At 38.7% G+C, this 14,134-nt stretch overlaps 3 protein-coding genes across 3 annotated transcripts; all 3 read right to left on the bottom strand.

The window, feature by feature from the left end:
* Nucleotides 1-2,713: 2,713 nt before the first annotated feature.
* Nucleotides 2,714-4,001, bottom strand: LOC106390626 (probable E3 ubiquitin-protein ligase RHC2A). The gene has a single exon (XM_013831130.3). It carries the CDS (start codon nucleotides 3,814-3,816, stop codon nucleotides 2,812-2,814), a length of 1,005 nt encoding a protein of 334 aa, XP_013686584.1. The 5' UTR covers nucleotides 3,817-4,001; the 3' UTR covers nucleotides 2,714-2,811.
* A 1,533-nt stretch (nucleotides 4,002-5,534) lies between these two features.
* On the bottom strand, nucleotides 5,535-8,397 carry LOC111212017 (ribulose bisphosphate carboxylase/oxygenase activase, chloroplastic-like). The gene is made up of 7 exons (XM_022713383.2): nucleotides 8,146-8,397; nucleotides 7,565-7,884; nucleotides 7,369-7,474; nucleotides 7,055-7,140; nucleotides 6,499-6,971; nucleotides 5,967-6,248; nucleotides 5,535-5,813 (listed from the first exon to the last, which is right to left on the bottom strand). Exons 1-7 carry the CDS (start codon nucleotides 8,167-8,169, stop codon nucleotides 5,698-5,700), a joined length of 1,407 nt encoding a protein of 468 aa, XP_022569104.1. The 5' UTR covers nucleotides 8,170-8,397; the 3' UTR covers nucleotides 5,535-5,697.
* An 837-nt stretch (nucleotides 8,398-9,234) lies between these two features.
* Nucleotides 9,235-12,887, bottom strand: LOC111212016 (probable methyltransferase PMT11). Its single transcript, XM_022713382.2, has 9 exons — nucleotides 12,054-12,887; nucleotides 11,706-11,864; nucleotides 11,355-11,625; nucleotides 11,107-11,217; nucleotides 10,737-10,896; nucleotides 10,211-10,468; nucleotides 10,003-10,125; nucleotides 9,807-9,884; nucleotides 9,235-9,683 (listed from the first exon to the last, which is right to left on the bottom strand). The coding sequence occupies exons 1-9, from the start codon at nucleotides 12,753-12,755 to the stop codon at nucleotides 9,476-9,478; spliced, it is 2,070 nt and encodes a 689-aa protein (XP_022569103.1). The 5' UTR covers nucleotides 12,756-12,887; the 3' UTR covers nucleotides 9,235-9,475.
* Nucleotides 12,888-14,134: the final 1,247 nt, after the last annotated feature.

Raw genomic sequence — 14,134 nt, 5'->3', positions numbered from 1 at the left:
CACATAGTAAACTAACTAACCTCCTGAATGCATGTGTTTTTTTTCTTTCTATATGATATAATATAACATAAACTTATTCTTTTACAGTGTTAAACTTGTGTATTTGGTGAAAGTGATATATCATATTGCAAAATTGTTTTCATTATAGTTGTAAATAAGTTTATTTTTAAAATTTGCCTTATGTCCCTGAAACTCTTCGCAGGGCACTGGTTGTGTTACCAAATAAATTAACGTCCTTTTTCTTTCAACCATGTACCAACAAAAATAGTTTGGTGTTAGGAACTTAGCACAATGGGTCTCAACAAATAAGATTATAGAGTTACCAGCTGCAACGTGGATATTTTAGTTTTCAAAAAATCACGCATGAATTAAAATTGATTCCAAGATGTTGACAAATACCTACTTAAATAATTTAAACCTTTGTAGGAGATATGAATGACGCCTCGGGCATTAAATGTTGCCATTTTTTCCTCAGGGTGATTGGCTATGAATTATGGACCCAGCTAATCATGTGAATGATTGAAGAAACTTTATGGAAGATGAGTTTTAGTCTCCACCAAAACGGAACTTGGATGGGATGGTTACCATGCTACTATGCTAGCGCACCATCAATATCTTTTAGTCATGGGCGTGCACTGTTCTGGCTATGATGTCTTTTGAAGACATCTTCAGTTTCTGGAATATAATAAATGTTGTTGATTTTTCTTAGAGAGGGTAAATGGGGTAGTGGTAGTAGGATTCAATTTCACAATATAATACATGATACCATCATAGCTGGTTTTGCACCCAACTTAAGACTCTTGGGATTGGGCTACACTTCTATTATCTTCTTAAAGAACCACTTATATTTGTAAAGTTGCATTTACTTTAGTTGGTTACAAGCCGGTATATTGAAGTCGTGTGGATGTAGGATGTTCAAGGTTAATTTTGATATAGACCCGTTTAGTTGAATTTTCGTTTGATTTGCATGCCATTTGCAAGGCTAACCTTGATATAGACCCGATTGTCACATAAGTATTGTAAATTATGATAAGTATGTATGATTTCAATTAATTTATCGTCAATAATTTAGTGGTTATCCTATTTTAGTATTTTTGTGATATTGAAGGTCTACAAAATTAGTAATATTCAAACAATCGTCGAAAAACCAAAGCCAAGAAAAATTCTGAAAATGAATTGATAGTCAATTTCGGAATAAATGCGTTATTTGTATTCTTATGTATTTTCCGTGGCAAGGTCAGACCGTTGCGTATGGGGACCAGCTCTCTTAACCATATAATCTTGCGTGTTGACTTGTAGTATTATGGTATGTTAAGATTTTTGGAAGTCATCCAAGATTTAGTCGTGAGTGTGAAAGTGATCGAAGAAGATCAATACGTTACGACTCTATGTGAACTGGTTTGTCCCATTTACTCTCATTAGGCTGCCAATTGACTCTTTCTGAGTCTATTATTTCGATTAGCGTGTGCATTTATGTTTGTTTAGTAAACTTCTGCTAATGTACTGTGAATTCAGCATCCAATTTTAGTGAATCTTATGTGTGTGCTATAGTGCTAGGCAGGGCTCATTGTGAGGTCAGGTTGAGCAAGCGCATGCTTTATTAAGCATCTGTTAGACAAAAGAGAAATTTATCTATATGTCCTATATTGACAATGGTAGCAAATAATGATATATGTCAAGAACATGTCTCTCCATACCTTTCTGATACTAATCGACCCAAACTATCTTAAAACAGTAAAAAAATTATAAACAAAAACAAACTAAAATCTGATTTTCTCTTTATTTGATGCAATCTGGTTTTCGAAAAAAAATTGAAAGTACCTATTTAAATCACACTCGAAAACCACAAATCGAGGAAGTGAAGAATGTGCTCCAGAATAAGACAAGAAAATTAGTGATCTACCTCAAACATTGCCTACATATAACAACATTTTACATATATTTTAAAATGCGTGCATGTCTTATGTCGTCCGTGCAGGAAGCAATTTGAACGCAATCCGCGCTATATAATGCCATTCTATGTCACTCTCTAAGTGTTTAGCTTACGTTTGGTAGGTAACAATAGGCGACACTAGATGCCCTCGTTGGTATGTTTACACTCAGTTATTTTAAGGAACATTATTCGAGAAAAGTCTTTATTCTGTCTACATCAACTGTTTTGATTACAGAAATTTGCCAGGCGGCTCAATAAGGGTAGATGTTTTCAATTCATGGTTATAGCATAATCTACAAGGTGATTAGTGTTTTTTTCTACCTATTAAGGCAAATGGTCGTATTAATGTTGATAAAATGGTAATCCATCTTTGATACGATAGTGTGACATTATAGTGGTCTATAAATTACAAAGGCCGTCTCCAATAATGTAGAGCATCATCAGATGCGTTGTAATAAATCTATTATTGTTTTCCTTCACATTTTGCTCTGTAGATACTGACCTCGCAAATAATTATTCGACCTTTCTAAGATTCTAAACCTCTAGGAGGCATCATATCATTTGTTCTGTCTGTAGTTCAAAGATTGTATAGCTGTACAATGCCGGCCAACATGTCTCTCCTCTACGTGGATGTTGAAATAAACCATGAGCTTTATACATTAAAGAAACTGTTGTGACTTGTAAGATAAGTAACTAAGGTTAGGGCCACGAACCATTGTTCTTTCCCTATGAAAGAACGTTCAAATATTCACCAAAAAAATTCAACTCTATCAATCTCACTTGACCTAAAAACTTTTGTATCAATTTTACTCGCATAGAGATATAATCATTACACGAAAAAAATCTTACAAGAAAGGAACCATCATGTTGTGTTTCCTTTATGAAGCTAGCCAATGTCGTCTCCTTGAAGAAGCTGTCCTAAACAGAGCAAACGACGACCTGCTCCTACGTGTTCCCTGTGAACTTGACCCGGACCCTGATGACGATGAACCGCTGAAACATCCGAAGAGTCTCATGATCCGACCCGCAAACCCACCCGATCTCTCTCCACTACTTCCTCCTCTTCTAGCTACCCTTCTCGGAAGCCTCTCTTCGCCGAGTCTTCCACCGTCAACCTCCGTGTACACCACCGGCATTCCACCTCTCCATCCTCCGGGGATCCTCCCCACAGCGAATCCTCCACCCGGCAACCTCCAAATCGTCATCCCCGCCTCCTCCTCCTCCTCTTCCCCACGTGCCGCCACCGTAGCGGCTGCTACATCATCATCCTCCTCCGCCGGAAGCTCGTGGCGGCAAACGGGGCAGGAGTTACGAATCGCGAGCCAGGGGAGGATGCAGTCAGGGTGGTAGATATGGTTACACGGCATCTCGCGAGCTGCCGAGTCGAGAAGGAACGTTTCTTTGCAAACAGCGCAGTGAGACTGAGAATCCGATTCCAGATGAGTCGGAGCGATTTGGATCACCGGCAAAGCTTCGACGGCTGATTTAGAAGCTGGTGGATGATCACGTGAGTTATTGCTGTTGTTGTTGAGCTCGATCTGAGAGATTTGATCTAGCAACCGATCGAAGCCTGAGCCTAAGAGAAACTCCGTCATGCTCGGGGGTAACGGTCTGAGGCCCGAGTCTGAACCGTCGTCGTAGTACATCTGGAAAGGGGATCGATCGGATGGGTTAGATCCGCGGAGGACGATGACTGGATTGGGAGATCGGTTGCTTGTGGGAGGAGTGGGGAATCTGGTGGGGCTGCGGTGCTGACGGTGGAATGAATCGGGGGTTTGGTGGAGGCGTTCGAGGAAGCCTCCGTCGCAATCAGGACAGGAGATGGAGTCGGAGATCAGGACGAAGCGGCTGCAACTGTAGCACCAGTGAGATCCAGAAGCCATGGGGATAGAGATCTGTAATCAGAATCTTGAAGAAGAAGGAAAGAACATACGGTTTGAGAGTTATAGAGATAGAGAAAGAGAGAGAGAGAAGACTCGGTCGTGGCTTGTCTTAACAAGAAGTGAATGGCGTGCACATAACCGTCCAACTCGTGTGCTGTTGTCACATTCTCTTTCTCATGCCTCTTCTTGTTTTTTTGTTTTTGTTTTTGTTTGAACTGTTTTATTATTATTTTTGGTCGTGTAACTTTTTCAGTTTGAAACTGCTGCCAAATAAAATAATAAAAACAAATTTAAGAATCTTACGGTTATAGAAGTAAAGTAAATGATTTAACTATTTAAGTAATGAAGCATAATGTTTTTAGTTAAAAATTAAAGATTACTAGGTGTTCTGTCCGCACATGCGGGCATATTGTTCTTATAGAAATTTATCTGTTTATAACTATTAAATCAAAACCAACATGATAAATTATTAATTATGTTTTAAAAAAGATAAATCAAACATTAAACTTTATATTTTATAATAAAAAAATATTATTTCAGATAAAACACAACATATTTAAGAATTATCTTATGTTTTAAAAATATATTTTATTTTTGTGAATTTTATTATATTTACTTATAGTCAATTATCAAATATAACATATAAACAAAATATTATTAATATATATTCATTAGTTTTATCAAAATATATATATGCTTATTGTTGTGTTAAATTTTAAAAACATTCACATATATTTTAGAAAATATATTTATTTGTTTGATTAGCATTTAACTATAAATTGTTTTATATCTAACTATAAATTTTATAATAAAATATTATTTTCAGATAACAACATAATATATCTAAGAATTATCTTATGTTTTAAAACATGTTTTTTATTTTTGAAAATTTTATAATATTTATTTATAGTCAATTATCTAATATAATATATAAATATAATAGTATTAATAGAAATTCATTTTTAATTAATTATATTATAGATAATTATTATTATTATTAATTTTAATCACTTATTTAATCATATATATTTTAAATTCGTTTTTATTTTTGACTAATTTATATAATTTATTCATTAAGGGTATAACCGATTTATTATTAATTTTAAATCACTTTTTAATAAGATAGATTTGAAATTCTTTTTTATTTTTTGACTAATTTATATAATTATTCATTAAGCGTATAAACAATATTAACCGCTCTAACTTTTAACGTGAAAGCTCCGTTGCAAAAATTTACTTCGCAAAAATAATAGTATAGATTTGGTAGCAAAGCTAACTTATTAAAAAAAAAAGCTAAACTTATTAAAGTCAAAATGCTTTTAAATTGCAGAATATTTTTTAACATCAACATGCTTTGCTTTTGAGCTTTGACTTTACATTAAACAAAGAAAAAGCTATTTTCCACATTTGTTTGGTTAAAAACTATATTGAAAATGGGAACCATTTTAATTATCTTTTCTCTTCCGCTATGTATGGTGGGAATCAATTGTACCAGTAATAGCAAAGAAACCCATTATACTTATAAGGCCCCAGGAGCCCATTAACAATTGGAAATTTGCATCAAAACCTTCTTATCACAGGTAAGGCAAAGAGTATTTTGGCAAAGAAACAAGGAAGTTTTGAGAAATGTTTTTTTTATGAGAAGGCAAATTTTGTCTATAGTGCAATCAATGCAGTAAGAATGGGGAGAAGAAACGTGAAGCAGAAGAAAAACAAAGTTGAGAAATGTTTTTTTTATGAGAAGGCAAATTTTGATATATGAATATTTTTGCACATGATCATAAAATTAAAGAGCAACAAAAGAGGCAAGAACCACCAATTCCCAATTACACAGAAGGCAAAAAAAAAAAGAGTACAGATTAATTATAAGTAAAAGAAAGCTCAAAAGTTGTAGACACAAGTTCCATCGTCACTTCTAGCCGTTGGATCAAAGTTCTTAGCCGCAGGATCAGTACACCCTTCTGGCACAGGAAGGTTCACTTGCTGTGCTGCTTTTCCTGCAAGGCAAGTTACACTTCAAAATTTCAGAAACCCTAATTCCAGTTTCTCTCTTTCCCTCTCTCCCTCTAACCTTCCTACTTTTTACAGTTTCATTTATATCCAACTGATTCAATAAACAAATTAAGGAGTTTCAAACCTCGAGTTCTAACCGTAGAAAGTTCCGCGGCCGATAGCGTCCGCGTTTGCGTCTCCCAAAGCAGCCTCGTTAAGGTATTGGTCAGCAAGTTGGACTCTCTTGACGTTCTCTTGTTCCATCACAAGCATGTTTCCATACTCCATAAGCTTATCAAGTGTCATCTCTGGTTGCTCAAACTTTGGAGGACCTTCCCTCGAGTTCACCAGCCTCTTCCCTATCTTCTCCACTCCGAGTCCTTCAACAAACTTCCTCACTTCATCATCGTACACTCTAGCCCTCAAGGCACCGAAGAAATCTATTACAAGAAAATCAAGAATCAGAATCGTATACAAAGACACCAACAAACAGATCTTTACTACTTCCGTTTCAATACACATGATATGTTTTATAGAAGTTTGTTGTTTCATAATATATAATCTATATAGCTTTAATCTTATTCAAAACTGTGTAGTCAATTGTATTTTTATTATTTATATTTAAAATTAAATTTTAATTAAATTTTACTAATACTTTTGATAATTAATATGAAACAGATGGAGTATTACCAATGGATTGGCCAGGGAACTGATCAACAAGCTTGACAATATCTTCATCCTTGATCTTGTCAGTTCTGAAGATACCCTTGCAGACACCAATACGGTCTTCACGAGTCGGCGCCCAGTAGAACTTCTCCATACGTCCATCACGGATGAGAGGAGCGTAGAGAGTGGAGAAATCGTTACCAGTGACAATGATGGGAACACGCGCGTTTTCTTCCTTGTTGTACATTCCTGGTAGCTGGACGTTGGTGGGGTTGTCAGCAATGTTCATGAGCGTTGCGTTAACCATCTGGTTGTTGACTGTGTACTGAGTTGTGCCACCCATACGGCCAGCACCAGCGTCAAGATCGTTGATGAAGAGAACACACATCTTTCCTTTCTTGATCATGTCGGCTGCTTCACGGTACCTTTGACGGATAAGTTTGGCTGGTTCTCCTGCGTTCCCGCTCTCAAGCTCTCCAGCACTCATCATGATTGGGCTGCAAAGAGATTTTAAACATGTTTTAGCTTTTTGTTGATTATGATTAGAACTGGTCACTGGTAGAGGAGATATAGGACTCACTTGATGCCCATCTTGGCCATGACAAGCTCACACTGGAAGGATTTACCTTGACCTTTGCCTCCCCAAATACCCAAAATAAGTGGAACCTATATAGATAAAAATCAATAGAGTTGGACTAGTTGGTGTGTAATAACTCAAATATGAACATAAAGGGTGTTCTAAAAATTGGTGCAGGCTGCAAATCAGATTTAAACAAAACAAATTTTTGAATGTTTTTTTTTTAAATTCAAAAAATCGGTTTAGCGACCGCCTAATCAAATAATCCTTTATAAAGCGCATAACTAACATGTAGGGATTTTTTGAACATTGGTTACCTTGATGTTAGGCAAGGTCAAGAAGTTCTTGGTGATGTGAACAACAAGCTTGTCCATGAAAGCCGGAGCAATGTAAAGCCCATCCATCATGTTGTCCAAGTTGTACCTATTTATCAACAAGAAGAAACAATTTAAAACCAAAGATTCTAAAAACCTATGGAACTAATGAGAGAGGTATAGAGAGATGGAAACTTACTGCTTAAGACCCTGGCTGATGTACTCATAGGAGCTAAGCACGGCGTTGTGAGTTCCGGTTCCCATAGGAGCTTGGAAGACAGAGTCAACCATACCTTTGCCTCTGGTGATGTCTTGTTGGTCATCAGATGTGTCGTAGGCAAGTCCCCTCCATCTGTCTCCATCGGTTTGTTTGTCTTCTTTCACAGCAACCACCTTGAATGATGATCCGTTGCTCTTCTTGTTGCTTTGGGAGAATCTTGATGATGTTACAACTTTCTTTCCCAGGAAGGTTGTAGCTGGGACTGAAGCAGCTACTGCTCCCGACCCGTTCAAGCTCAACTGCAACGCAGAGAGTAGGCTAAACTCAGTTTTGGAACTCAAATTTTGGTTCAAACAGTTCAAGAACCGGTTTAGAGACGTTGTTCAATCAGAACAAACTGAATTCATTCTAACCAAAGCAAACCGGGATTTTAACGGTTTACTGAAGCATCAAAGTATATCTCTAGTTATAGTCTTCTAGGTTCGAACGACATACTGAAGACAGAGAATCTCAAAGTGATGCAAAAGATCAGAATCTTGGTCTAAGTTATGAAAACTTACGACTGGTGATACTGCGGCGGCCATTTCTCACGAGTGTGCGTCACACAAGAAGCTAAAGAGAGAGAGAGAGAGAGAGTTTGTTCAGAGAAGAAACAGTGATAGATAGTTGCTGGCGTGGTCGAGAAACAGAGAGATTTATAGACCGAGTGATCAACAACACAACAAATCGTTATCTCTTCTCAACTCCCTGGGCGCCACACGATGATGATTGGCTAAATTGCCACGTGGCGGCACGAGGAAGATGTGAAGAGGATTCTGACGTGATTGGTCCACGTGGAATGTCTTTATAAGGTTGTCTTGAAACGGCTCTCATATGTGCCACTTGTTTTATATTTGGCGTTAGCTTGAGTGAAGATTATATAACACTATTTACTACCACATACGCTTTTGGAAAATGATTTTGTTGCCTTTTTTGGGCTGAGGATGAGATAACCATTCAAATGTATCAAGAAAGTTCTACATAATTCTTCATACAATAAAATTCCAAATTTTGGATATTGACATTTCTAAGCGGTAGTCTTGTTCCAAATACGGTGTGAAGTGATTGGTTGAGAGACATTGTCTTTGGCCAATATTGTTGATTTCTAATTTTATCACTAAAAACCAACTATATATCATATAGTTATACTTATACCATACATTATTGTTTATATACAAAACCATATGGTTGAAAATCTAATAATAATTCTACTAACTGCTAACGGCTAAACAAATTATTATTATTGCTTCCATCTATGATGTAGTTAGGTTAAGATGTGGGGGTAAATGTTCAAAATGCACACCTCTTTCCAAGTAGGGTTGAACTAACCATGGTATCGAGGCTTTCCGAAGCCCAAACTCGGCCTGTAATCACACAAACTCAAACGCAGCAGAAGAGTCAATATAAGAACAGGGAAACAACCAATGAGAACAGAGTCAATCACCTATTCCCACAGTTTCTATTCAGTATCCGCGTCACTGCTGAACCAAAAAGTCAAAGCCATCGTGAACAGATGTGGAAGCCAAGATCTTAAGCAGTAGAAGGAGCCATGCAGACATGGTTCAAGAGACACACTACAACATTATCATGGACGTATTGTATTTTTCAACTTGGAGAAAGTCGTGAGCTTCTTTTTTATTTTCTTATGGATCCTTTGTTACAATCAACAGAATAGCACATGCAGAACTGTTGTTATTAAAAGTCGAGGACTAGGTAAAACTTTACTCAGTAATACACCACAATCAAATTTACAGTTACATAATGAGGGGAAGAAAAAATACTAACAGTAAAGAGATATTACCAAACGATATGCTTTGTGTAGACTAAGTGCCAGTGTGGTTTTGTGTGGTATTAAGCTCGAGGGAGACGCTTCTCGCATGTTAGAATCCTGTAACTTGAGTGAGGACCCTCGGATGTGTCACGCAGAGATGTACGCCAACCCATTGCCTTTGTGATCTCTTGAATTTCATCCATTACATCTATTGTCTCCCTAATGTATGCTCGCCCTCCCGGTCTCAATATCCGGTCCATCTCTAACAAGATGGTTGACATCTCGCATCTGATACAACCAACGCAATCCATGAAGTTAACCATTATAACTCATGTACAAAGGTAGAATGGTCATGAGTTAATCCTGTATTGTCGTCATTAATTGTGGACATGAGTTTATCACTTTGAATACCTTTTTCTTTCGACTGAGAAGAGTCCTGAGGCATGTAAGAAGTCATATGTCCTCGGGTATGTATCAAATGGTTCACACCTGTGGTAGAATGCAAGGCTTATTAAAAATAGCTAGAGCCAGAACCTTAACCTTAGTTTAATTATAGATTCCATAATTTTAGGTTTTTATATGATAGATTTAAGGAGAAAAGAAGTACCAATCGTGCATTACTCCTAATAGCCCACGATCATAAATGACGGGCAATGTGTTAGGCCCGCTGATAGGAACTACACTGAGAACCCAGCAATCGAGTTTATGATCATTTAGTGCAGCTGCAAATCTGCCACAAACAAAGAGAGATCAGCTAAGAAAGTGAGGTATTATGTGCCGACATAGTACTCAACAGAAAGATATCATTTTCATACCCGCCAAAGCCTGCTCTCATGTCCAAAACGTTTCTTAGTTTCATCTTTCTCCACTTTAAGGCACGGATATAACCCCCAACTATTTCATTCCAGAATCTTGACTCTGCCTTGAATAGTTCTTTCCTAGCAATGTAGGAATCAAATGTTATGGTCTGTAGCCTATCGGGTGGAGTGTGGAGACGGGCAGGCCATGAAGGAACACTGCCTCCAGATCCATTCTCAGGTATGCGACTGATACAAGGTTTCAGGTTTGTGTACCTAAAGCATGAACACAACAGTATGAGACATAGAAGTGGGAACAAGACAATATGAGGCATAGAAAGTGTGATTTTCTGCACACAGTATCATTGACCAAGTCGAAGGCAGACTAGGTACAATCAACCATACCAAACTGAAAGAAGTTGAATTTTTAATGCAAGTCTCGCAGCATAAGTTAAATATAGCCTTCATTAATTTGTTCAGTGCTTTAGCAAGGTATGTCCTTGTTTCACAATCAAAAGAAAACAGAAAGATTGAGCGGCTGTACCAAACATTATCGGGGTCATCAGATTCATCGCAAAGAGGAGGTTTGGTTCCAGCCTCACGACTCAAATAACAATTGTTGTTAAGGGGTTTCTGCCAGATTGCAATGTATCCTTCCTTCTTTACTAGTTTCCAGCAAAGGCTAGTCGTGAGATTCAGCATTTCTGGAAACCAAAACGTGAGATCAAATGAGCAGACATATTGGCTGAATCGAAGTAGCAAATGGAAAAAATAATTTCTCCTTATACCGACAGAGACAAAAATATGATTAGTTGGAAAAAGGATTGTCACTCCGACTTTCAATGCTCCTCATTTTCTCTAACAAAGCTACGAGCCATTATCACTAACTCCAAACAGATTAAAAAGGTTGTTACCTGTCCACTGTTCTTCCAAAGCCGCCTCATGCTTGTAAACAGGTTGTGCAGCCCAAGCAAAAAACCCTCCAGCCCGCAGCATTCTATTGATCTCAAGGAGCAAAATCCCATCTTCATCACAGAAAATGAAACAGCAGAATAAGAATTTTCCCCAAAAGGAATAGAAGCTAAAGCGTAGTTCACCACAGGGAGCTAAAAGCTACAGTAACTGCGAGTCCAGACAAACCAAGCCATCCAGAGAACCTTACCATCACGAGTCCAGTTAATCCTACACCTAGAACAATGAATAAGATCAAACGCTTGGCTTGGATATAACAAACGCCTAGTAGCAAATGCTGCCGCCATAGCAGGCACACCACGCTCAAGAGCAAACTGAATCTGGTTCTCGTGGACATCTTTTGGCGCAACAGACATCGTCAAAACATTGCGTGACAATAGGTAAGCGCCAAAACTCGCCACACCACAACCAACATCCAACGCAACCCGAATACGCTTGCCAAACGTGATAACAGAAACCATCTGCAGACACAAACTCGGACTTCAAAACATCAGATAAAAACGCGAAGCAAGAACTATCCTTTGGGGGAAATGAGCAAAACCTTAGAGATCTGGTCCAAGTACTCGTCAGCTCCGTGAATAAACTGTGTGCCGCCACCAGGAAACTTAAACTTGCTCTTGTCTCGTGGATCTCGTGAAATCCAGTTTTGTCCACCTTTATCTTCAACAAGCCGAGTATGAGGAACATTGCTGAACCACACCTATCCGTATAACAAGTCATCCACCAAATCAAATTCTAAACAAACCTCAAGACAAGTTCTCTAAATCTTCCAAATAAAATGCAAAACTTGTAAGATTACAAGCATACGAATATCTCAACACAGCTTCTAGGCCATGGAATCATCTACCAAATCAAATCTAAATACTATTCCAGTAAACCTCAATAATACCTCGTCACGGCTTCTAGGCCATGGAATAGGCTGACGATAACCCTTAGGAGGCGGCACCAAGCAATTCAACCCTCTGCCTTTCACAGGGCAATGACGCTCGAACTTCTCTCCACGCTCCGTCGATCTAAGCTTCTTAATCGCATCAGCGTTATCCAAACAAGGTATATACTCTCTCATACTCTCGCGACACATCGCGAATTTCTTAACCCTAACCCTAGGTTTCGATACGCCGTCGTTTCTCAACTGCACGATCTCCGTCTTGTTCCCCGACTCTTCTTCTTCGATAGCTTCGTCCTCCTCGACCTCACCTACCTCGAAATCGTCGGACATCACGCCGTTCGCATCGAGTACCCCGAAGGTCCGGATCGTAGCAGGCGGAGGCGGAGAAGGAATCGGCGGAGGCGGAGGAGGAGGACTAGCCTCCGTCGCCGTCACTGGCGAGGGAATCGGCTGTGCTGTTTCGATATCGGTGTGATTGGGAGGGATGATCGAGGATAGATTGAAGGTTTTGTTGCTGTTGGGGGAGATTGAGACTTCCGGGATCGAGTTTTCCGAGGAGGAGAAGAAGACGAGCTGCTTGTAGCCGTCGTCGGATAAATGCTTGCCCAAGTAGAAGAAGGCGGCGGTGGCGAGAATAACGGCGGAGATCTTGATGAGCGCGGGGGTTTTGAGGAGATCGCGATTGGTCGCGAAGGGTTTCATGTTTTGCTTGCGTTTGAAGGGAGGGACGATCACCGAGATCTTCTGGATCTGGTGTGCAGTGTTCGTTTTATAATCAGAGTAGATACTCTGATTGTTTAGCTGTACATGCAACTACAATTATGCTTGACTTTGGGCTATTGGAACTTTATAGGCTATGCATTAAATTACAGGGTCAGCTTCTATTTACAGGGTGCATTTAATTACAGGGTCAAGTTCTAGTTGTTCGTTCACAAACATTTTTTTTTGGTTCACAAGCATGATACAACTGTAACGACCCTGATCTTGTTTTGGCTGAGCCTTTTTGATTTTATTAAAACTAAAGCTCAATTCTCTCTTTTTATTTTGTCTCACTTTAGAAGTTTAGAAAACCTACTTTCTTTTCCTCTTTCTATATAAGAAACTTAACCCTTCTCTTTATTCTCATCAAGTCAAAGTATTTCTTTGCATGTGACGAGTTGTTGTTGAATTATCTGACGACCAGTCACTAGTGAATTTTTCCGGTGGGATTTCCGGGTGAGCTTCCGGCGAGATTTCTAGGCGAGTTTCCAGCGGGATTTCTGGACGAGCTTCCGGCTGGTTTTTCTAGTAAGTTTGTCGCTTACATATTTCTAGTTTTAGGAAAATATTTTAGGGAAGTTACTATTTTAGGAAAGTTTCTAATTTAGAAAATAAGTATATTAGGAAAGTTTCTATTTTAGAAAAATTGTTATTTTAGGAAAGTTTCCATTTTTGGAAACTTTATTTCCTGAGACTCTAAGCCTAAGTCGTTGATCTCGTGATGCAGTTGACCATCTCCCGTCGATCATTCCAACCAGTTGACCATATTTCGTAAATTATGTACCAGTGTAGAATTCTCTCTATCGTAGTTTAGATTTCGAATCATGATCCGTCTGTTTGAATTGAGTCTGTTTGAGTCTTGATTGTTAGTTAGTTCATTCATTGTAAATTGGAAGTAGGGGTCTAGAGGATTCAATCGTTGATTTGATTGTGTGATGTTAAGATATGCGATATATATATGTATGTATACATAGTTATGAGTAGGGACTATGTTAGTGGGCGGGGGTCCAGAGATGTCTGGACTAGCGACGCAGCTTTGGTGGGCGGGGGCTCAGAGACGTCTGGGCTAGCGACGCAGATTGTGTGAGGCGTGGGTGCAGAGACGTTTGCATTCGATGCAGCTTTGGAGGGCGGGGGTACAGAGACAGACTGTACTAGTGACGCATCGTATGTATATATATATATCCATATGAGGAGATGCGGGGTGTATGGACTAGCTATATGCTATCATCGCATTGTTTGTGTTGTGTGATGCTTTAGGTATCTTGTTTGTTCATGTTAGAGCTAAACTTCAATAGTGGGAGTTCTATTTACTCAAGTCA

The sequence above is a fragment of the Brassica napus genome, chromosome C4, assembly GCF_020379485.1.
Source record: "Brassica napus cultivar Da-Ae chromosome C4, Da-Ae, whole genome shotgun sequence".
Lineage (NCBI taxonomy): Eukaryota > Viridiplantae > Streptophyta > Magnoliopsida > Brassicales > Brassicaceae > Brassica > Brassica napus.
This window is presented reverse-complemented; position numbering and strand designations above follow the sequence as displayed.

Coding starts and splice junctions, on each gene's coding strand:
- LOC106390626 (XM_013831130.3), bottom strand. CDS start 3,816: ATGGCTTCTGGATCTCACTGGTGCTACAGTTGCAGCCGCTTCGTCCTG.
- LOC111212017 (XM_022713383.2), bottom strand. CDS start 8,169: ATGGCCGCCGCAGTATCACCAGTC. Junction 7,885..8,145: donor CCGCCGCAGTATCACCAGTC/GTAAGTTTTCAT, acceptor TCTGCGTTGCAG/TTGAGCTTGAACGGGTCGGG. Junction 5,814..5,966: donor CGGCCGCGGAACTTTCTACG/GTTAGAACTCGA, acceptor CTTGCCTTGCAG/GAAAAGCAGCACAGCAAGTG.
- LOC111212016 (XM_022713382.2), bottom strand. CDS start 12,755: ATGAAACCCTTCGCGACCAATCGCGATCTCCTCAAAACCCCCGCGCTC. Junction 11,865..12,053: donor GGCCTAGAAGCCGTGACGAG/GTATTATTGAGG, acceptor TTATACGGATAG/GTGTGGTTCAGCAATGTTCC. Junction 11,218..11,354: donor GATTAACTGGACTCGTGATG/GTAAGGTTCTCT, acceptor TCTGTGATGAAG/ATGGGATTTTGCTCCTTGAG.